The sequence below is a fragment of the Lactuca sativa genome, chromosome 5 (genome assembly GCF_002870075.4).
Source record: "Lactuca sativa cultivar Salinas chromosome 5, Lsat_Salinas_v11, whole genome shotgun sequence".
In the NCBI taxonomy this organism is placed as follows: Eukaryota; Viridiplantae; Streptophyta; class Magnoliopsida; order Asterales; family Asteraceae; genus Lactuca; species Lactuca sativa.
This window is the reverse complement of record NC_056627.2, coordinates 22,994,974-23,018,930: the sequence shown is the minus strand read 5'-3', so window position 1 is coordinate 23,018,930 and position 23,957 is coordinate 22,994,974. Positions and strand designations below refer to the sequence as shown.

The window sequence follows — 23,957 nt, the reverse complement described above, 5'->3', positions numbered from 1 at the left end:
TTTAATTTGATTATTCCTTCTAATTATTAATCATTTCAATCATAAATTGTTTTAGTATGACTCGATCAGATAGATTTGAGTATAAAGAATCAGAAATTCGGTAATTACCTTTTCTTGGAATCTGTTGACAAAACTTGTACATCACTAAGGTGTTGTTTGTTTTTCTATAAAAACCTCTTCAAACCACTTATTGTTATCCGGCGCAGCACACGCGCTGCACTTTCCCTCTCGCAGCAGTTTGTTTTTTGGAATATTTCAGATTACAAAACCTCTGAGCGTGTGCTGTGTGGCGCAGCACTTGACTTGCCTCTTCTAACATCTTCAGCTTTCATTTTTTCTAAGTGTTTTTTTAAGAATTTTTGTATAACTTTTTTTATAATTTTTTTTAAAACTTTGATTTCCTTAAATTTTTATTTACAGATGTGACACAATTTATTTTATAATTTCCATGATTTTTTTAACATGATTTTTTTAATTTTTTTTTACCGTTTTATTAATAATATTTTCAATTTCAGTTGCATCTTTTTTAACGTGTGTAATTTTTTACGAATTTTGTAGACAATGTTTGCAATACTTTCTTAATTTTTTTATTATTTTCTTTTTTAATGTTTTTTAAAATTAGTTTTTTTTTTCTAGAATAAAACTATTAGCTTCTTTTATATTTTTTATATTTTTTTTTAAAAAGAGTTATATTTTTGTTTTTTTACATGTTCTTTTTATTATTATTTCAATGTTTTAAAACTAGAATTATTAAATTTCGGTGTTGAGAACTATTTTCAGTTTATAAAATTAGTTTATTTAAATTTCAGTTTACTGCAGCAGTCTGCAGATGTTAAAAAACAAGCATGCTTCTTATTATAGGCTGCAGCCGTTTGTTCCACCTCTTCTGCTACAGAGGATTGCAGAGGTGGTTTGCAGACTTCATGAATTTTTGCTTCGGAAAAACAAACAACACCTAAATTAGCAACAGTGGGTTTTTGAGGCCTGATATTAAATAAAGAAATGATTGTGATACTAAATACTAAATACTAAATATGATCATTTTAGTTTCATCTAACCATACTTCTAATTCTATACCTATACCCCACTAAAACAAATATGATCATCTTTGATTGAGTCAAATATTTAGAAAGCCGTAGGCCCAATAACTATTTTTCTTTAGTAGACTCCAGGTCAAACTCCATAATAATAGTCAAAACTCAACAAATGGGTTAAAACAGTTCACAGGTCTTTGAAAAGATATTTTTCAAGTTTCCACCATCGCCTTTTCCCTTTTCCCTTTTTCCTTTTTTCCTTTTCAACAACCTATATTACTTTCCTAACAGGAATGTTCCTACCCTGGTCACACGCAACGCAACAACCGTTGATATATCTTATCATATGTCCAATATTCCCAGACCAATACGTCGTTGTACTTGCAGTTGTTTGTGAAAGGAATCTCCAAAGCCGTGTTCTACTCTAGATTCTAGAAGGGCTTCCAACAATCACAATTCACAATACATAACATATGTTTAATTGTGAAGTAGGGCCCCACCCCCACCAATTATGTATAATTGTAAGACCTTAATCCCATAAAACTATGGCAGTAGACGAAGGTGGTTCCCTAACCAGACCACATAAACACTCATGTCCACATGCTTTACATTCTTGTTGATATTTTATACCACTTCTCAAAATTTTCTATTTACAAACACTTTGAAAAATTATTTTACAACATTTTTTTAACTAATTAAATATCTAGTTAGAACAACAATTACAAAGGTTACAAAGTCGAAACACAACTTCATAGAAAATTTATGGCTAAATAACACGAGTGAAATAAGATTGAGAAAGTAGGCTATAGCTATAAGCCAAATCGAGTCTTTCATTGACATATACTTGTTACATGCATGCAAGTGGGAAAACAGACTCTGTACAGGGTAAAACGACTTGAGACCAAAAGCATAACACCATGTTCTGTTCTCAAACATCGTTATATTATATTATATATATGTTTACGTGTATCATATATTATATATAGAGGAGCTAACATAACAATATATATATATATATATTATAGCTCCGGTTGTCCAAAATTGAAAAATATTATATTACCAAGACTCACGTCATCATCCGGGAAGTTGGAAGGAGTAGACTCTTGAAGCAACTCAAATATTTATTTCAGTTGTTCCCAACACCATACTACTCCCTAATTCACCTACAACATCGACCTGTAAAATCCATAACCATGTATCAATCAATATCAACACCATTTTTATAAATAAAAAAAAAAAAAAAAAAAAATTAGTATGCAAAACATTACCTAATTTATATAATATATGAATTAGAGCACTTATGCGTTTTCGATTTTCCTTGTGTCTTTTTCGTCCATGCCTTCTGCTACCGATGAATTGTCTTCGTCTCTTGAATTTAAAGTCCCCGGATTCATTCTCTGAACCTCTTCTCTGGTGTAGATGAAGATCTTCCTAACCATCCCACAGAATTCCCTGACATAGATAAAAAAAATAATAAGAACATGAACATAACAAAAAGCCAATCATTTAGTAATTCACAGTTACTTACTGCCACGGATCATCTCCAACAAGCATCATGTCACCTTCATCATCTGTATATACAACCAGCCAGTTCTTGTTGCGTGTCTTTAGTTCCCCGTTGAATTCAAATATAACGTCCAGTTCAGCAATCAGTTCATCGTAGTCGTTAAATTTAGTAAGATCCACAGATCTGCCAAGAGCAATCCCTTGTTTGTGAACCTGAAAAAATTATTCTCAAGTCGGTCAAAACACTGACAAGATTTTATCAGAGGGTGAGATGATAATTTCACACACACACACACACAAATACCTTTGTACAACTTCTTGAAGAAACAGAAACACCTTGGAGTTTCGCTTGTTGGAAATGTTGGTATTCTTTATCTTGCTCTTTAGATGGATTATGATCGATGACTTTCAAACGCTTGGATTGATCAGAATCAAATATGTGGTATTGATGTGTTGCTGCTGCATCTGCTGATATGTTTCTGTTACCAGCAAGTGGCACCCCAAATATTTTACAGTTTCCATCTTTTGGTTTCACATTCACATCACTGGAATGAGAAGGCATCTGGAGATACGAAGTAAGAGATGGCGGAGGCATCACCCACTTACCAGCCTGCTCTCCGTTTCCCCTTTGACTATGTTGACCGGAATACTCGTCAAAAGCACTAAACCTAACATCTCGGCTTTGATATGAAATTTCATTGCTTTTCATGCCACCACCCAACAAACTGAGGGATAAACCGGATGGCATAATGGACCATGGATTTGAATGTAAGTTGAACTTTGATTCGTTAGGTGTAGGTGCAGGTGTAGTAGACAATTCGTTTGTAGACCCGAAACCTGATAACAGATCTGTGAAAGATGACTCTGGAGTTCTCCCAACAGATAAAATTCTATCTGACCCATGATGCCGTTTTTCATCATCTACTACAGAAGGTGCCCATTGGATTAACCTATCACATGAATCTGATTCGTTGCTGTCCACAAAAGTGGGTCTCAAGGTCGATAATTCTTGACCTTGCAAGACCCTTGAGAATGCAGGTGAAGGGTCTGCTGTCCCCATTTTTGATGGACCTTCTCGGGTGAGAACAGAGGAATCAGGTGATGAAGGCAACATGGTTGACCGAGGTCTCTTTTGTCTGTGTACTGGAAGTGGATTGATTGCAGGAGGAACAAGAGCAGGTTCTATTTTCCATGGTGAAACTCTTTCTGGACGAGGGATTGTAGAGCTTTCATCCCATCTTACCTTCAAGTATCTCCATTTTGAATCTGGCCATCTTTGTTGCTCACGTTCTTCAATCCCAACAATAGTTCCAGTAAATCTACAACAAATTATTATGTTAAAAGATAAAACCAAGACATATAGTCAAGAAACTGTTGAGGAAAATCAATCTACCTTTGCTCTGGAGCCTCTTCGCCTTCGAACCTCATGTTAAATCTCATTCCTATAGAATAATTGTTCTTGACAGATTCCATGTATTGATCGAAGGGAACAATGAACTCTGAAGGACTAGTCCTGTGAGATTTTAATTGTGAAACTGTTAATATCATAAAATGGGATGAATAAAAGATATATAACGAAATAGTTTAAAGTACCTAGGTTTGTAATAAACTGTGAACATTGTTCCAGTTTGAATGGCATGCCAGGCTGTTGCAAGGACTCCAAGATGCATGCTGTGGCTGGATATGACGGATGAGGGTATGTTTGGTTGTTGTCTCATTGCACGTCTTACTCCTACACGAAGTTCACCATTTTCGCCTCTGTAAATTTTTTCACAAATATTTGTCAAGAAATCAAGTGCTTGTATGAAAGGGATGAAAAACAACAAGTTTATGATTTTGACTTTGACCTTAGAAATATAAAAGCATCACCAGCTACAAGCCTTTTTGAACTAACAAATACACTCCAACCACTTTGAAGCAGATGCCTTCGGGGTTGACCTGCCATTTTGATTTTAACAAACAATTATCAAGAAACATGAAATGACATAATCTGCTGATTTTGGAGAAAATTGAACTGTATTTCAGGGATTACCTCGGAATATGTGCCTGAAACGCCATTCACTTCCATGTAAATCCTTAGCCACCAATTCCTGTGTTGGGGGTTGCCTTGACATGTCCTGTCAAAAACAAAACAAAAGAAAAGAAAACCCTGATCAGAAACATTACAAATGAAGTAACTGGAAAAGATTAGTTTAAAGTAAGATCCTAACCAATGGAGGAAGGCATTCATCAGCATGACGTCTCAGAACTGAAAATCCACCATGAGTGCTGGTATCTGAAGCAGTCAGCGTCTTGCAAAAAGAATGCACACGAAACTGTGATTCTGGTGGTGGTGGTGGTTCCTTCTTAACCACATTTTCGTCTTGCTGTCGTCACATAAATTTAGTAAGAAGAGTAGAGGTTTTTAAATAAAGGAGCTTCGTTACAAATCTTGATAGACTCACATTAGGTTCAGGCATCAGAGTAATTTGCGCGAACACCTCGTCCGTGTCTGGCTCTGCCTATACGCACATGCATCGATGAAAAAAAAATTAATTAAATCAACACACATCAGCTAAAGCGAAGAAAAAAACCCTCTAAAGAAACACAAAATTAACGGAAAGTTCAACATCTTCAATAATTGTACCTTCAACTGGACGTTAACGACACGGCAAAGTATCTTGGCCGGAAGGTTATACACCGGCATCTGTTGGTCCGCCACCTGATTTGTCGACGCCTCAACCTGATGGACATCAATCAAGGAAAACTCCTTAAAAGTCATCAAGAGAAACAGAATCATAGATATGAACCTTCTGAAAACCCTAATTCAGAAAGTGGTGTTTAACAAGACGGCTTCATAGATTAACACAATAGATATGAAATAACCAAACTAGATTTACAAAATGATTCAAAATTAAACCTGTTCGATGTGTCCTTGAGGGAAGTAGAACACTAGTTCGTTCTCGCGAGGCACGGTAACAAGCGGACCCGCACATGCTCGCCATAGATCCTTATAAAGAGCTATGTCCGCATCAGCTACACAAGAAAACAGAGAAAAACAATCAGCTACACAGAAATTAAACCCCAAAACACCTGACCGTAAATAAAATTCGCCGGAAAGTACCTTTACCGGGACCGGAGGTAGCCATACCATTTCTCGTATCAGTAACTCCGTCATTTCTGTCACTAAAACAAGACGAAGAAAACGTGTCTCTGTTGCCTTTGCTTGAAACCTCAGAAGATGTCATTTTACTTGATGAAAGAGCTTCTTCAACACATCTAAATTTCCTTTACTACACAAAACCTTGAATCTCCACCTTCACAAGCTATAAATCAACTCAAATCACAACCGAAACAAGAGAAATCTTCAATCTGGCATCAAATTGAGCGAATTAACTCCACAAAACACCTTATCCCCCAAGCTATAAGACAATCAACAAACTTTTCTGTCGTTAAATCCCACACAAACACAGCTGGTGAATCTTTTGTCTTCTGAAGAATCAACTAGCAATCTTATAATCAGAATATAAAATCTCTTTTTCTGATGAAAGAAGATTTTGATGAATTTAGAGAGAGAGAGAGAGAGAGAGAGAGAGAGAGAGAGAGAGAGGAAGGAGGCTTTTGAAGAGACAGAGGGGTCAAAACTGCTAGTGCAAATGTGCAATCATTTCATTCGCGGGTCCTAATTCTAACACCACTGTGTTTGGCGACCGGCTATCTCCGGTTGCTCGGGCTTTCTGCCCGGTTTCATGCACCCAATTGAACAATAAACAATTTTGTTTTCTGGTTAATAATTGATGAAATATATGTAAAAATAATATAAAATGGATTTTAAATAACTTTTATTTAGAAAACTAATTTCAAAAATAATCGTTTCACGATTTATGTTACAGGTTTGTTATTATAGAAGTGGCTTTGTTATTAAGAAAAAAAAAAGAAAAAACAATTATTAATAACGTGTTTTTTGTTTAATAGTATGTCACTTATTTGATTATAATTCATTTAGTATCTTTTATAGATATCAACTTAATATCATTATTCAAGAGAAAATATATCAAGTGTATTTTCAAAACAAGAAAAATGAGTATAAAATGATCAAACTGAAATACAATAACCAAATCAATAAAATCTATAGTACAATGTGCAAAATTTTTGTAGGTATGCATCTCCTATATTGTAACATTCGTTTCATGACATATCAAATCCGAGTATGTGCCCATCCATCAAAAAACTTACTGTAATATATTTTTGTACAAGTACAATATTAATTTAAAGTGTCTCTCCCTATTTAGGTTATTTCGTATTTCTAGTACGTGTAATTTTTTATATTTGCTACAATATATTAATGATGATCGTTCATTTGACCTACTATCTTATTGTTTACATTGTTTAAATGAACCTATATAAGAAAAAAAAAATATTGTATCCGTTGGTTAAAAAGACAAATATGATATTTACATATTTCTTCTTTTCAATAGATGTCATGACTAACATAGGAAAAATAGGTTGTACTTTGAAAGTAATTATCTCACTTATTAGATTTTTAATTTTTTCACTTATAGTATTTTTTTTTTAATTAGATCGGAAGCCAAAAGCAATTAGACCAAAAGGTGTTGATTTCAATTTGTGTGATTATTTAATTATGTTGCTTCAAAAAGAGTGTTTTACATCATTAATATAAAAATATTGTATGATACAGCTATAACTTTAGTTAAAGTGTTAAACTATTAGATTTATTACGAAACAAGTAGACTTATGAAAGATTGAAATGTAAAATATGTAAACTAAAAGGGGGGCAGATGGATACATCCAAAAAACAACGCTCCCTTGTAGTATGTATTCAAAAGTTGAGGGGGGCTGAGTGTCGGTTAAAAAATATTTAAACCGGCCAATAACAGTGACCCCCGCTTTCCCGACCGTAGTGCTGTGTACCCTTGGAAGGACCGGGTGTGCAACTTGGACAAATATGTGCAATAAATTAATTGGTCAATGGGAAACGCCTTTCGATATACTTTTTTGTAGTGATATATTATTTGATATTTACTTATTTTATATTGGGATTTAAAAAGAAAAAAAATAGATCATGAATATGAATATGATTCAACGTATAGTTAAATTATACTCTATGAATCACCAAAATTAATAGTAATTGTTTATATAGATGTCTTAAATTATTTTAAAGATATTTAATTGATTGATTTTCATTTTTATTATTTACGTAAACTTGAAACATTTAGAACTGATGACTTGCTAATAAGTTAGTAATGACGTGGTTTTGATGTGCCAAGATATTAAGACAATATAATTAAATAGTCATCTCAAAGTTTTCTTTAAATAGTCAATAACTCAATTTTCTGTTTTTTTCTTACCAACATAATCTTCTTTTGGCTTTTCTTTTCCCTAAAAACATTTAGTTATTCAACATTTTGGCTTTCTTGCCGAAATGGCCCAAATTGAATTAAATCAGCTTGTAGTTCATATGTTGCTCTCTATAAAAAAAAAAATATGAGTTCGGTGTTTTATTTTATGAAATAGAACTTTTTTAATGAAGGTTTCGGACCAGTTTTTACGTACCGACTAATTATCCGTTGCAAATATAAGACTATGTCTTATGGAGTCATGCTCTGGAGTCACTGCAGATAAACATTGTAACATCTCATTTTTACAACAAAAAATTTGCATTTTTATTAGAGTAAAACATCCAAATTATAAATCCATTATTAAAAAAAATCGTTTATTCCAACATATATTTATTGAAAATCAGAGTAATATTAAAGCGTGTAATCTTCATTGATGTTGATGAATGTGTACAGTCACACATTCATCTGTCAATGATAACCGATGATACTTGAAACAATAAATAACTGTGTAAGCATAAAGCTTAGTGGGTTTCCCTCCAAAAAAAACCTCATACGATAAACATACAAACATGCGTAACGACCCACAATCATCGGATTGGAATGTACATGCTCAATTAGTCTGCGGACTGAATGCCAACATGCAACGGGTCCAATCAGTCATCTAGTTGGAATTCCCATGGTTTGTTGGCCTACCACCTTAACCCAACCGCTCTTCTCAATCCTTTATGCCTATAGCTTACAATTGGCCCGCACCGGGTATCTTGGCCTACAGCACAAAGCAGGAGCGCCTCAACCCATTACCACCATATGTCGACATATAAACAGTCAAGGACCAAGTAGGCACATAATATAGGAAAACATCAATCATACAACTCACCATTGCCTACTAGTCATCTCACAACACATTGTACCGCTACCAGCTAACCTCCATGAAATACCAGAGGTGAGATAGCCACCCGAACAGATAATCCTACTCTAGAGCCACAACCAAACAAGGAACAAGCAAGAAAGCCTAGATCAAGAGTTCTCAGGCTATCCTACATGACTGCATATAGTCCCTATGACACTCTACTAAATGATAATCAGTATATCACTACTACAACATCCTATCATATAAGGGTATATACACAGATCTAGTAGATCACTATAGCACAACAAAACTAGTGGGCCGACATTGGCGCCTTCGACGGACGGATACAATGAGGCAAAACTCACCTAAATCAAAGAACCTTGAAACACTGCGATATGTTCCCTTCTGTACTGTTTGCTCCCGCGAATCCGCTAATCATCACAACCAAGTAAAACCTTAATCAACGGTCTAAAACCCTCAAGTTTGATCCAAAGTCAAACTTGGTCAAAAGTCAACGATCAACGAAAGTCAAAGCCCAAGGTTGTTGAGTACGCCCAACGAACTCAACATACGCCCATCGAATGCGACCTGTCCTCACTCCTCCATTAAGTAATTTATCCATTAAGGCCTTTTGTCCAGATCTTGGATCTAGACTTAGAACATCGACTTAAGTCAAAGTTTCCACCTTTAGGACTTTCCATTACTAGAAAATGTCCAAAAGCTAAAACCCTAACTTATTAATCCATTAAGTTATCATAACTCTTGCATGGAAGGGATAGAAGGAGCAAGATCACATTTTTTGACAAACAATCCTGGAATATAAGAATCAAAGCACAATTTTGCGTCATACAAATTGGAAGGTTGTATAAGGGGGACACCTCACACCACGATTATGATGCATGAATGTTAATGAAGCGAGACACTTGATGAACGAAATGCATGAAGGGATAGCCAAAGCACACGAAAGGGCGGAGGCGATTATTCAGAAAATAGAAAGGTTAGGTTAGTACCGGCCCACCATAAATCAAGACATAGAGGACATAATCTACAAATGCGGAAAATTCCAAAAGCACGCCCCAATACCAAAAACAACAAGAGGAAAACTATTTAGTCTAGTATATAGTTCGAAAGCGGTAATACCATTGGAATTAATGGTACTCACCGAACGAATGAAAAATTATGATCAATAGACAAATCATGAGGGGTTAAAGATGAATTTAGAACTATCTATGGAAAGGTGAGAACTAGCAGCAATCAGGCAAGAGCACTACAAGAAGAAAACATAAAATCACTATAATCAACGAGCTAACAGTAGGTTTTTCAAGGTAGGGGAGCAAGTATTAAGGAACAACGAGGCGAGTAGACAAAAACCACAAGATAAAATAAAACCAGTGTGGGAAGGACCTTATACAATATCCAAAGCAAACAAATATGGATCCTACATCTTGCAAATAACAGACGGGGAATGACACCCAGATCACAGCATGTGAAGAATTTAAGAAAATTTTATGTATGAATACATAGTTCGAAGAAAAAAGGGGGTTATAAAAAAAATCCAAGTATAATCTATCATGGGATACGCGAGAACCCAGTAGGAAGGCGGGAGTGTCTCGATCTAATCGAAATATGACTCACCCACAAGTAACATAACTTATCATGGGATACATGACAACCCAGTAGGAAACACCATGGTCTCGATCTAATCAAATTATGACTCATCCATACACAAAATAACCTATCATGGGGCACACGACAACTTGGTAGGAAGCGACATGGTATTGATCTAATAAAACTATGACACACCCATAAGCAACATAACTTATCATAGGAGACATGCCAACTCGATAGGAAGGCAACACAATCTCAATCTAATCGAACTATGACTCACCCATACAAAACATAACCTATCACGAGGGACATGACAACCTGGTAGTAAGTGGCATGGTCTCGATCTAATCGAACTATGACTCACCCATAAACAACATAACCTATCGAGGGATATACGACAACCCGGTAGGAAGGCGACATGGTCTTGATCTAATCAAACTATGAATCGCTCGTACACAACATAGCCTATCACAAGGAACATGACAACCTGGTAGGAAGTAACTTGATTTCATTCTAATCGTACCATAACATGCCCACAAGCAACATAACATATAACAAGGCCAAATATAACTCAACTGAAAGGCAGTATGGTTCTCCCCTAAATTAGAAAGAGATGTTAACACTATAGAATGAAAGAAAAAACCATAGTCTTGGTAAGGTAGCGGTGTTGCTTCAACACATTCCAACCATAACACAATCTTATACAACAAAACCTATCAAGAAATAGCACCATATCCTACACGATTAAAACAAACAAGGAAAGATGGAATATATTAGTTTTTAAATGTAGCATATCCCACAAGACATAACCCGATTACATTTGTAAGCCATCCCAAATTCAAAAGCTTGCTGCTAAAATGAGTGAAGTATAACCAGTCCACCCTATTCTTAAGACAATTTAGCATCAAGATGTGCCTGAAGAACATGAGTTTCTCACAAACAAGCTTTGTAATATGTCTTTAAAAGGGCACATTGATTATCTAAGACACATATCCTTTTTGACCTGGCGTAAAACTTATCACTCAAAAACTTACTGCTAAAAGGAGTAAAGTATAACAAGTCCATCTTGTTCTTACGACAATTTAGCAGCAAATTGCAAACAAGCTTTGTAATCAGCCTTATGGTGCCAAACCCGAATACTTATTTATGAATCTAATAGAAACGTGAAATAATAACAAAAGTATTTGACAAATAATAACAAATTTTAGTTATCGGTTTTTTCACTAAGAAAAATGTTCTCACAAAGAGAACGAGTACAATGATTCATAACTCACCAAGAACTCCCTTTATTTGATGATGTCAAAACTAAACTAATAAATAATGAAATAATAAATGAACCAATTAAATTTGAAGTGGAATTTTGATATATGTTCCCTCTTATATTTAGCTCCCACTCAGATAAACAACATCTGAGTTTTGCTCCCCCTTAGATGTATAACCTTCTTCTTTCAAGAGTGTCTATTATACTATGAATGATCAAGTAACAATATAGAAGAACTAAATATTTCTCCCCCTTTTTGACAGATTCAACAATCACTGCCTCCTTTTTTTATTTTTTTTAAGAAGACGACAAGTAACCTGTAATGAAAGAAACATCAAATAAAGTTAAAGGGAGGGATGTTTATGTCTCATACATTATATGGTGTAATACATGTGTTCTTTGACATGTGAAAGTTTGATGCTCTCAAATGTATGTTTTATGACAACGGTTCTTAGACATTAGTTTTGTTTTCATGCCTCTCACACTGTATGGGTGGTATAGTGTGTTCCTAGACATTGGGTTGCTGAAACTCCCTTATTATATGGTTTATTACAGAAATTCCTTAACATCAACAAAAAAGCATGTCTCATTCACTATCAGTGTCATAGCAAGATCATTAACATAGGGGAAAGATGTTTCAATAATTGTTGTTTTACAGCCAATCATTAACATCAATGAAGAGGATAGTAAGAGCTAGAATAAGATCCACCGTCAATTTAGATTGGCACCATGTCATACCTCAGACTAGGAGGTCAAAGACATGAATAACCCTTTGTCATTTAAGGACATGACAAGTAAATCTTACGCTGATGACTATGAAACCCCAATAATCCATTGGGTAATGCTCTATGTTTCAGCAGAACATGAGACTTGATGCATACGGTAATCATGCTTCCAAGGACAGAGTCAAGTAAGAAATGATTAACCAAGAAAATAAACACCCAAGCCTTTGAATAATTTTCTGATCTAGACTAGGAAGTCTCACACTGAAGGATATGTCAATGCATGAGAATCTTTGTGAGTGGGTGACTCAATGTCATTTAGGCAGATGGTCTCGTTGATGAGATACATAGAGAGATTTAGGCACGTACATCAACATGCTTATAGGGACAATGATTTGTCAATAGTTATATACTAGGCTTATGAAATGCCATCATCCATTCATGAAAAGCAAAATGGTCTTTAAAAGGAATGACCATATCTGATGGAGCTTGTGTAAGAGCCAACTCCAGAAATCAACCAGCTTCAAAGAATATTACAACCAACTTTTCAATTTTCATATTGGTTGCCTTTGTCAATATTAATTGCCCCCCCCTCCTAAGCATGTGGTTCATTTCTTCCAGCATCTTGAGACACTTAGTCAATACGACTAGAGATTATATTTCGTCAATTCCATTAAAGTAGTGTAATGAATTAGCAAATTTTGAACCAAATGTGTATTGAAACATTAGCTAGACTGTCACCAAGACCTACTTGAAACTATCTAAAAACATCACATTATGAAACATCCATACTATCTCTTGTTTAACTTCAAATCAGTGTCTGATGCTAAAGAAATTTAAGCACACAAAAAGATAGTAGTGTTAGCACTTTAGGGGGTAAACAAATCTAGATGTTCATAGATAATTTGAACACCAGACAAAACATTAAAATTTGTTCCCTAATGCTACTGACTTGAATTCTTTTCATTTTCATTGTTGCGGGCATTCTCCCCCTTATAATTTATCAAGATATAGAAAATATACACTTGAAATATTTTGCCAAAAAGACTTGCACAATGCTTGTTTTTTTAGTTTAGATTTAAAGTATAACTAGGATAACGAAAAAAATATAAAAGATGAAATTGAAATGAACTAAGAGGAAATAAATTTAACACCTAGAAACAAAAATAAAAAGTTTAACCTAAAAAGAAAAGCTAATTAAAACTTTAGAAAAACAAATTTTATTTTATTATATTATTTATATTTTTATTTAAAACATAACTAGAAAAGAAATATAAATATAAAACACAAAAAATTAAACAAATTAAAACGAAACAATTCTAATAACTATGAAGGAAAATACAAAAAAGAAAATTTATCTTGAAGAAAATTAACTAAAATGTATCGTCTCGAAAATTTCAACAAATTTAAACTTTTCAAAACGATCCTTTTACTAATAAACTATTTACAAAAATAGTGTTCTCAAACATTATTTGAAAATCAGAGTTTCCCAAGATCCAGTCTGTTGTAAAACCAAGGATGTGTACGGTCACACATTCGCCTTGCCAAAATCATGAGGAGCACCTGAAACAATAAACTAAAACCGTAAGCGTAAAGCTTAGCGAGTTTCCCCCAAAATACCACCACACAACAAATAACATATACCAACAAACAAACAACATGCATATAGAGTCTATAGTATGACCGAACCACCTTCACCGGGCCTACAGTCTATCTGGCTCACTCTCAGAACCTTCACCATGTCTGGTCCGCCCTCCGAGGCCTTCAGCCTATTTGGACCATTATCGGGGCCTTTGGCCTAACTGATATGTCATAATGGGTCTGCAGTCTATCCGGTCCGCCCTGGGTCTGTTGGCCTTCAGCACAAAGCAGGATCTCCTACACCCAACCAAAAACAATATGTCGACATATAACCAATCATTATCAAATAAGCACATAATACAGACAAAGAACAATCATACAACTCACTACAACATACTAATCCTCTCACAACATACAGTCCCGCTACCAGCTAACCCCCATAGATGTGTAACCGTAAGTAACCAGATGTGAGATAGCCACCCAAACAGATAGTCCTACTCTAGAGCCACAACCAAACAAGGAACATGCAAGAGATCCTAGACCAAGAGTTCTCAAGCTATCCTACATAACCACCGATAGTCCTTAAGGGAACCCCATAGATGATAACCAGCAAGCACAGATAACATACAGTTTTATAGGTTATTTCCACAAAGCAATATACTCGGTACCAAGAGACGGATCCAACTGATCACTACAACATATCAACATACTCAATACCAGAACACAAATCTAGCAGATCACTACAACATAACATCATACTCAATACTAGAACACAAATCTAATATATCATTACAGCATAACAGCATACTAAATATCACAATCCAAGGAATGCGTAACCGTATATACTTAAAGGTGAGGTAGTCACCCTGACAGGTGATCCTACTCTAAAACCACAACCAAGCAAGGAATAGGTAAGAGAGCTTAGATCAAGAGTCCTCCGTCTATCATACATGATTATATATAGTCCCGAGGGCATCCCTCTACTACCAGATAATCAATAATAGTGGGCCGGCATTGGTGTCTTTGACCCACGGGTATAGTGAGGTGAAACTCACCTCGATGTGCATGCAGAAACCACTGTAGCAATGAAGGGCTCTACTAGCTTCAACTCACTTCCAAACACCTACAGGAAGATACTTGAGTCAATATCCGATCACATATCATAGTCACATGCAACAGTGACCACTTCTCATGAAATGATGATTAGGGTTTCAGATGAAATGACGATTAGGGTTTCACATGAAATGACGATAGGGTTTCACATGAAATGACGATTAGGTTTCACATGAAATGACAATTAGGTTTCATATGAAATGATGATTATGGTTAAGTAAGAACACTTAACCCATTATGGACTTAACCACTTAAAGGTATGATTGATTAAGGTTTGACTAAGTCATTTTCGTGTGAAATTATAATCTAGTCAACAACCCAAATACACACCCGATTATTGCCCAAAATAAAGCTCCTCGATTCTAGGGTTTTTACATAAAATGATAATTAGGGTGTTTGTAACACTCTAAAAATTCCAACCAATTTAAACTTTTCAAAACAACCCAATTTAATAAAGTTAATACAAAAAGGTTTCCAATACATTTATTATCAGAGTATTTCCCAGAAACCACATCGTAAACACATAAAACCCGAGGAGCGGTACGATCATTCCTTCGCCTTGCCACGATCTCCTGAAGTACCTGAAAAACATTAAACCACAACTGTAAGCCCGAAAGCTTAGTGAGGTACCCCCAAAATACCAACCACATATGCCACGCATAACATATCATAACCGAACATAACAGTCATACACTTCAGGTCTACTAAGTGACTGGTCTTCCGCACTAGCCTACAGTCCACCTGGTCCACCCTCCAAGTCTAGCCATATACATCGAGTCTACAGTGTGATTGGTCCGCCCGCACCGGGCCTTCAATCCACCTGGTCCACTCTCTGAGTCTACAGTATGACTGGCCCTCCCGCACCGGGCCTTCACTCGGCCTGGTCCACTCTCCGAGCCTCGGCACGTCTGGTCCGCCCTCGTGGGGCCTACAGCCTATCCGGACCGCTCGCTGGGCCTTCGGGATAACCGGTCCGCCCTGGGTATGTTGGCCTACAGCACAAAGCAGGACCCGCCTCAACCTAACCCCAGTCCAACAACCATGTTCACATAAACATATAATCATATAACAATCCATATCCAATCAAACCGATCTAGCAGATCACACAACATAACCTTATCCTAGCAAGGATACCGACCTAACTGGTCACTAGCATAACATCATCCTATATACCAGGATACCGAACTTAACCAGGTCTCTAACATATACCATCCTAACTACCAGGATGCAAACATAGCAAAGCAATAACATAACAACAATACCCGAATTACAATCCGATAAAGGGTCGGCCTTGGTGCCTTAGACCCTATTGATATAGTGAGGATAACTCACCTTGCAATTGCTGACTGAAAAGGATAAGATCACGCTGCTCCAACCTCCGACACGAACTCCACCACTGATCAATAGCAAAAGACTGAACTCAATAAATACCCATAATTACCAAAATACCCCTGGAAGTCAACCGGTCAACTCTTGGTCAAAGTCAAAGTCCTCAGTCAAAGTCAACCCTCCTGACTGACTCTACTCGCCGAGTCAAACCGCTGACTCGTCGAGTCCCCATGCTCTAAAACTCCCATAACACGACTCAACTCGCCGAGTCCCACAACTCTGAGTTTAACCGTACTCAACTCACTGAGTCATCCCTTGACTCACCGATTCACAGCTTAACCAGAAAAGGTTAGGACCTCACGACTAGACTCGCTGAGTCCAAGAACAGACTCGCCGAGTCTAAGGCTATTTTCAGCCAACTCGCCGAGTTTCTGCCTACCTTCAAGCAACTCGCCGAGTACACCCATGTTACTCGCCGAGTACCACTAACTCTTAACCCATACAAAGGCTTTCCAAGCCACGCAGGGTCTCAAATCCATAGATCTACTCTTGTACAAGCCATCCATCACCTAAAGTAGCAAACTTTACATGAATCCAAGGAGATCTAAGCATAATACACTCTTGGCTAAGGTTTGGGACTAAAAGGCTTCATCAACAGCTCTTGAACAGGGACTTTATGCTCTTTTGGATCATCACTACTCTAGATCTAAGGTAGCAACCTCAGATCCAACCTCCAAACTCAAGATAACACTAGATAAATTCCCAAAAATCCCACAAATGATAGATGTAGATGGATAACAGCTCAAGCAACGAATCCTTACCTCCAAAGAAGACTCCAACAGAAGAATAAGCCAAAACCTTGCAAAGCCCCTTGTTCCAAGCCTCTTAATCTTCAAAGATTTCTTCAACAAACACTCCTTCAAGATCCAAATGCTCTCTAATTCTCTGTGACACCCAAATTTTTGCAAAAATTTTAAACTTTAAAAACCCATCTTAAATTAAATTAAAACAACAGAAATAGTCATAACATAATCCATCAACTTAATAATCATATAAAATAAGTGCGGAAGTAATAATAATAATAAGGTCCCAACAAAAATAACTAGTAGCGATGTCCCGGTGCTCCATGTCAAGCCTTAGCCTCTTTAATCTTAACTCCTGAAAAGTTATAAGGGAAACTATAAGCACAAAGCTTAGTGAATTCAAACACAGACATTGTACTAACATTCATATTTACTAACCCTAATACATTTCCAATTATAATTATATGATAAGGGCAAAGAACGAATCAATGCCTATAATACAAGAAGGACTTGTAGGTTTGAGCCGCACCGGGAAGATCCCGTATCACTTGGCCCTAATCACCGCACCTCACGATGAGTATTACGTTGGTGATCTTACCTACCCACCGCACCGGTAAATCCGTATCCTTTGGTGGGGTCCCCATATCCATGATTAGTTACATACAGTGCACATGTACGAATTGAAACAATACTTATATAGCATGCTTTTATAATAAATTCAAATAATCACACACGAGCTAACTAGCAAACACAATCATCAATACAACGGTGTGAGAGAACTCACCTTGAGTGAGTAGTAAGGATGGATAAGAATCAAATAATGCTACCAAGCTCGAGCAAACTTCAAAACCTCACCTAAGAAGGACTAAAGGTTAGAAAGGAGAAGTAATGAAGCTATGAGTTGAGAAAAGAGTAATCACAGCAAGGTCTCTAAAACAGACCTGCTGTTTAAAACGGATTTACTCCAAAATCTAAAACAGAAACATAACTTTAACTAAATTTTATAGGAAACTATGATTGCTTAGGATTCCAGAACTATAAAAAACTCATTCTAACTCCAAAAGATGAATTAAATATGAATTTTACAAAATGGTGTATCACTTCTGTCTCCAACAATACAGTCAAGTGATGTTGGCCAATTCTACCTAACTTGTGAGTAGAATTCGTCCAAACCAAAATTAATAGAAGTAAAGGACATATAAATGAAAGTCTCAAAGTTGGAATTGAATGAAAAGCATCTCCCAAACTCCAGATATAAAATTCACATTGTGGACAATCACAGCACTAGCAAAAGCTGGTGACTGTCCACTGATCTGGAGTGTGGACCCATTCTAACCAATTTATAATTGGAAATAACACCCCATCTTCTCCAGATCTTAAATTCATAATATAAGGAACATATGGGAACTTGGAATCACTCTGGATCCTTTTCCAAGCCTTAGAAATGATGAAAACAAAATGGCATATCAGAACAGACCCGGATCAGACCTAACAGAAAAGATGCCATTCTTTCCCATAGATAAAGTCCTTATCAGTGAGGTTGGCCTTATTAAGAAAGTTAGCCAACTCAATTTGTGAACTTTTGGAACTGGTTTGGGGTCCGTTTGATTTCTAGAGCTCAAGATATTAGTTTTACAAAATGACTACAGATCTGATGGAAAACAGAATCGTAGCCACCCGTGATTCCTTTTTGGCTTATCCATCCTTCTCCCTTTGAAACACATTTTAAGATGTGTTCATCATCCCAATTTAGTCCCCATGATAATGGTGGTACTAAAAAGGGTTAGGTATCATTAGGATTTCATTTTTCCACAAGATTGTAATAACAATCAACATGAAAATGAACATAAAGCACATAAAATCACCATTCTCCCTTTTAGGGTTTCCATGATCTTTTGCCACATGTAATCCCCTAGATCCATCATCCAACATATATGGGGTGAAGATAGGACCTTGAGATGATGTATAACATACAATTACAAATCAAATAAGAAGGAGAAGAAGTGAAGATGAAATCATAAAACTAGAACAAGGTTATGAATCAAGTTGTAAGAAATGATAAGGAGGTTCATACCAATATGAATCAAGGATGGAAATGAACAAGAATTAAGCTCCAAACAACATCCCTTTGGCTGCTCTTGATCCCAAAGAGATAGAGGATGATTTTAGAGAGAGAGAGAGAGGGAGGGTTTAGAGTGTTTTTCTTGTGTGTGTTCCAAATGACTCAATTAACACATTAAGTACTATTTACTAGATGGACTTTGCAAATATGCCCATAGTCCATGGACTTCAATAAAAGGAGTTTACAAGATGATCAAAAGAGTCCAATAACATAAGAAATCAGACATTGTTTAAATAAATTAACCCAAGGTTACAAGGATAATTAAAAATAAATAACCAAACGCACCGAGAAAAACCGAGGCGTTACAACTCTCCCCCACTAAGAACGGACTTCATCCTCGAAGTCAACACCTAGAAACAGATCCGGATAATGAGCCCGCATCTCGCATTCCGGTTCCCAAGTCCATTCCGAACCCTTCCTATGTTGCCACTGCACCTTAACCAGGTTTATAGTCTTGTTGCAGAGAGCTTTCATCTTTCGTTTTAAAATAGCAATTGGTTTCTCAACATAATTGAGACGCTCGTTAATCTGTATGTCCTCCAGTGGTATCACAGCGGTCTCATCAACAACGCATTTTCATAACTGAGACACGTGGAATGTATTATGAATTAGACTAAGCTCGTCAGGAAGCTCTAAACGATAAGCCACCTTCCCTACATGGGCTATGACCTTGTAGGGTCCAATGAATCGGGGTCCGAGCTTTCCCCGCTTCCGAAATTGAATCACACCTTTCCAGGGGGAGACTTTAAGCAACACATAATCTCCCACCTGGAACTCAAGATTGGAGCGTCTTTTGTCGGCATAACTTTTCTGACGACTGCTCGCTGTGACCAAATGATCTCGAATCACTTAGATTTTCTCCGTAGTTCGTAGCACGATATCGGTACTCCCAAGTACCCTCTGCCCAACCTCGCCCCAACAAACGGGCGTCCTGCACTTCCTCCCGTACAAGGCTTCATATGGAGGCATTTTAATGCCCGAGTGATAGCTATTGTTATAAGAAAACTCAGCTAGATGTAGATGGTCATCCCAACTACCCCCAAAATCAATCGCACATGCCCTAAGCATGTCCTCCAAGGTCTGAATCGTCCGCTCACTCTGCCCGTCTGTCTGCGGATGGAAGGCGGTACTAAAATGTAATTGTGTGCCCAATTCCTCTTGAAACTTCCTCCAGAACCGAGAGGTAAATCGGGTGTCTCGATCGGAGATGATAGAAACGGGCACCCCATGTAATGAGACAATCTCCCGAACAAAGATCTCGACTAATTTCTACGCCGATGAGCTCTCCTTTATAGCCAGAAAGTGAGCACTCTTAGTCAAACGATCAACAATCACCCATATCGTATCGGATCCTCGGGCAGTTCTAGGAAGTTTTGTAATGAAGTCCATGGTTAGATGCTCCCATTTCCATTAAGGAATCTCTAATGGTTGCAACTTCCCATGCGGTTTTTGGTGTTCCGCCTTGACCTTTCGACAGGTCATACATTCTTCCACAAATTGAGCCACATCATTCTTCATTCCATGCCACCAGTAAGCCTCATGAAGGTCCCAATACATTTTAGTAGCACCAAGATGGATATAAATTTTTTACTTATTAGACTCATCCATTAGGTCCCGGTATATGGAACCCAAACCCTACCGTAGCGAGTCAGCAAACCCCACCCGTCTCGTTCCATCTTAGGCAACTCTTTCCCAATCTTCTCACGCCTGATGTTTTCCTCAAGTATTGCCGTCTTTTGGGCGTCCCGGATTAGATCTAACAAAGACGACACCATCGTGATCCGGAGACACTTAGCTCGAATCGGTTCGGCAGATTGTTTACGACTGAGAGCATCAGCTACCACATTAGCTTTACCGGGGTGGTAGTGAATTTCACAATCATAATCTTTTACAACATCCAACCATCAGATCTGCCTCATGTTCAAATCCCGCTGCTCGAACAAATATTTCAGACTCTTATGGTTAGTGTATATGATAAACTTCACTCCATAGAGATAGTGTCTCCAAATCTTAAGAGCGAAAACAACAACCCCAAGCTCCAAATCATGAGTGGGGTAGTTTCGTTCGTGGGGTTTCAGCTGTCAGGAGGCATAGGCTATCACCCTATCTCGTTGCATTAACACGGCACCAAGACCCTAAAGCGATGCATCACAGTAAACCACCATATCCTCAACCCCATCAGGTAAGGCCAAAATCGGAGCATCACACAATCGTTTCCTTAACTTATCAAACGCCAGTTGCTGCTCCGGGCCCCAAACGAAATTCATTGATTTCTTGGTCAATTGGGTGAGTGGTAAGGCGATTTTAGAGAAATTTTCAATGAACCTCCCGTAATAACCGGCTAAACCCAAGAAACTGCGAATTTCAGAAGGTGTTTTTGGAATCTTCCATTGTTTAACCGCATTAACCTTGGCTTGATCGACCTTAATACCGTGTTTGTTTACCACATGCCCCAAGAACTGAACTTCTTCCAACCAAAATTCACATTTTGAGAATTTAGCATAAAGCCTTTCTCTTGCCAGAGTTTCCAGAATCTCCCGAAGGTGTTGCTGATGCTCCTCTTTGCTCTTAGAATAGACTAAGATGTCATCTATGAACACTATGACCGAACAGTCAAGCATCGGGCTACACACCCGGTTCATGAGATCTATAAATGTTGCGGGTGCATTAGTGAGCCCAAAAGGCATCACCACGAATTCAAAGTGCCCATATCGAGTACGGAATGTTGTTTTCTCAATGTCTTCTTCACGAACCCACATCTGATGGTAACCGGAACGTAAATCAATCTTGGAAAACCAAGATGCTCCCTGAAGCTGATCGAAAAGATCGTCAATACGTGGCAACGGGTACCTATTCTTTATCGTGTGCTTGTTTAGCTCCCTATAATCAATACACATTCGCTGGGATCCATCTTTCTTCTTCACAAAGAGAATAGGAGCACCCCAAGGCGAGCAGCTTGGCTGTATAAACCCTTTATCACTTAGTTCTTGAAGTTGATCTTGGAGCTCTTTCATTTCAGGTGGTGCCAAGCGGTAAGGAGATTTCGCTACCGGAGTCGCACCTGGCACCAAATCAATACGAAACTCCACTTGCCAAATAGGTGGCAAGCCAGGGAGTTCCTCCGGAAAGACATCGCTGAAGTCGGAAATGGTAGGAACGTCGTCTAGTGCTATAGCAGAAGAGCAAGAAGCCATAGCCAGGCGTGGAATGTCCCCTTGAATAATAAGTTCTCCACCTCTAGGGTTTTGAACACGAACTTGCTTCTTACGACAGTGGATTTCCGCATCAAACGCATCAAGCCAATCCATGCCTATGATAACGCATAGCTCTCGCATTGCAATAGGGATAAGATCAATGGGGAATTCAACTCCAAAAAACTCGAGAGTGTAACCCCGATAAACATCGGTGACATAAATAGTGCGGTTGTCGGCAACATCGACAACCATTGGGTGAGCCAATTTTCCGATACTACGCCCCAAACGATTAATAAATGTGTGAGATACAAAAGAATGGGTAGCACCGCTATCAAACATAACAACATCGGGCTCAGAATCTAGCAAATAAGTGCCTGCCACTGTCGTTGTAATCACCGGCTCCTCCACAATCATCTGGTGAGCACGACCTCGTGTCACCATAGTGGTTCCCTTAGAGGACGATGTAATTGTAGGATTTGTACCCCCGTCTCCTTTACCAGTCTTCAACTTCGGGCATTCAGCCTTCTTGTGTCCCGTCTCGTTGCAGTGATAGCAGATGGGAAGTGCAGAAGTAATATGAGGTACTGCACTCGCAGGGGGATCCCTACAATTCTTCCAATGATGCCCTGGCTTTTTGCAGTTGTAGCATATCAACAGATTTTTCTCGCCCTGAAGACGTCCTATACTCATACCTTGACTTACTACCCTGCTTTTGCTTTTTCTGGGCATCTCTGGATGTCTTGGAAGAGGTGTCATTGGCCTTCCTCTTGGACTGGGTCAGCAACTCGATTTCCCTCCTCCTCGCTACATTATGATCACAGATAAAGTCGAGAACTCCTGCATGCTAACGATTTCCCGAATCTCGGTACGTAGGATAGCCGTGTACCGGCTGCCTAACCAGGCCTCGTTCCCAGCAAACGAGGGGCAAAAAGATAGCATCTCCAAGAACTTGGCGTTCAGGTCACTAACGGACTCGGTAGTCTGTTGTAAGGCCATGAACTCTTGCTGCATACGCTGCTGCTCCACCTTAGGCACATATTGTGCCTCGAACCTCTCCACAAATTGGGCCCAAGACATGGCCCTCACTTCTTCTTCGTTCAATAGAGCGGTGATGGTGTTCCACCATGTCTTTCCCCTTTTTTTACAGCTGATTCATGGCGATCACTGCTTTGTACTGGTCCGGACACCCAACACTTATGAAGGCACCCTCAACATTTGACACCTAGGGCTTAGCAGCAATTGGGTCGGATTCACCATTCCAAAGAGGAAGGCTACACTTGTTGAACTTCTCGAAGTAGTATGCTGAATCCTGAACAGGCAGAGCCAGTAATGCTTCCCCAAGAATAGCCGCGAGGCGCTCATCCAGAAGAGCACCGAATTGGTTGATCATGCGTTGGTCACACCCGGGATTAGTTCGTTGAAACCGTTATTGAATTCCTCAGTGACAATATCCCTAACTTGCTCCATTTGGAGCTGATTAAGTCGAGCAGGCGGA

The 23,957-nt window shown here is 38.0% G+C and overlaps 2 protein-coding genes across 3 annotated transcripts; both read right to left on the bottom strand.

Annotated features, from left to right (window-relative positions):
• Window positions 1-1,846: 1,846 nt before the first annotated feature.
• LOC111906441 (auxin response factor 2B) lies at window positions 1,847-6,177 on the bottom strand. 2 transcript variants are annotated; one of them, XM_023902212.3, is made up of 13 exons: window positions 5,671-6,177; window positions 5,440-5,555; window positions 5,167-5,262; window positions 4,985-5,041; window positions 4,751-4,906; window positions 4,573-4,657; window positions 4,388-4,478; window positions 4,134-4,298; window positions 3,934-4,053; window positions 2,845-3,859; window positions 2,563-2,753; window positions 2,303-2,486; window positions 1,847-2,210 (listed from the first exon to the last, which is right to left on the bottom strand). In XM_023902212.3, exons 1-12 carry the CDS (start codon window positions 5,765-5,767, stop codon window positions 2,333-2,335), a joined length of 2,343 nt encoding a protein of 780 aa, XP_023757980.1. In that variant the 5' UTR covers window positions 5,768-6,177; the 3' UTR covers window positions 1,847-2,210; window positions 2,303-2,332. The 2 variants fall into 2 exon arrangements, with proteins under 2 accessions (XP_023757980.1, XP_023757978.1); XM_023902210.3 differs by having other exon boundaries at window positions 5,644-6,176.
• A 684-nt stretch (window positions 6,178-6,861) lies between these two features.
• LOC111906312 (uncharacterized) lies at window positions 6,862-23,218 on the bottom strand. Its single transcript, XM_052771517.1, has 2 exons — window positions 22,400-23,218; window positions 6,862-6,918 (listed from the first exon to the last, which is right to left on the bottom strand). Exons 1-2 carry the CDS (start codon window positions 23,216-23,218, stop codon window positions 6,862-6,864), a joined length of 876 nt encoding a protein of 291 aa, XP_052627477.1.
• Window positions 23,219-23,957: the final 739 nt, after the last annotated feature.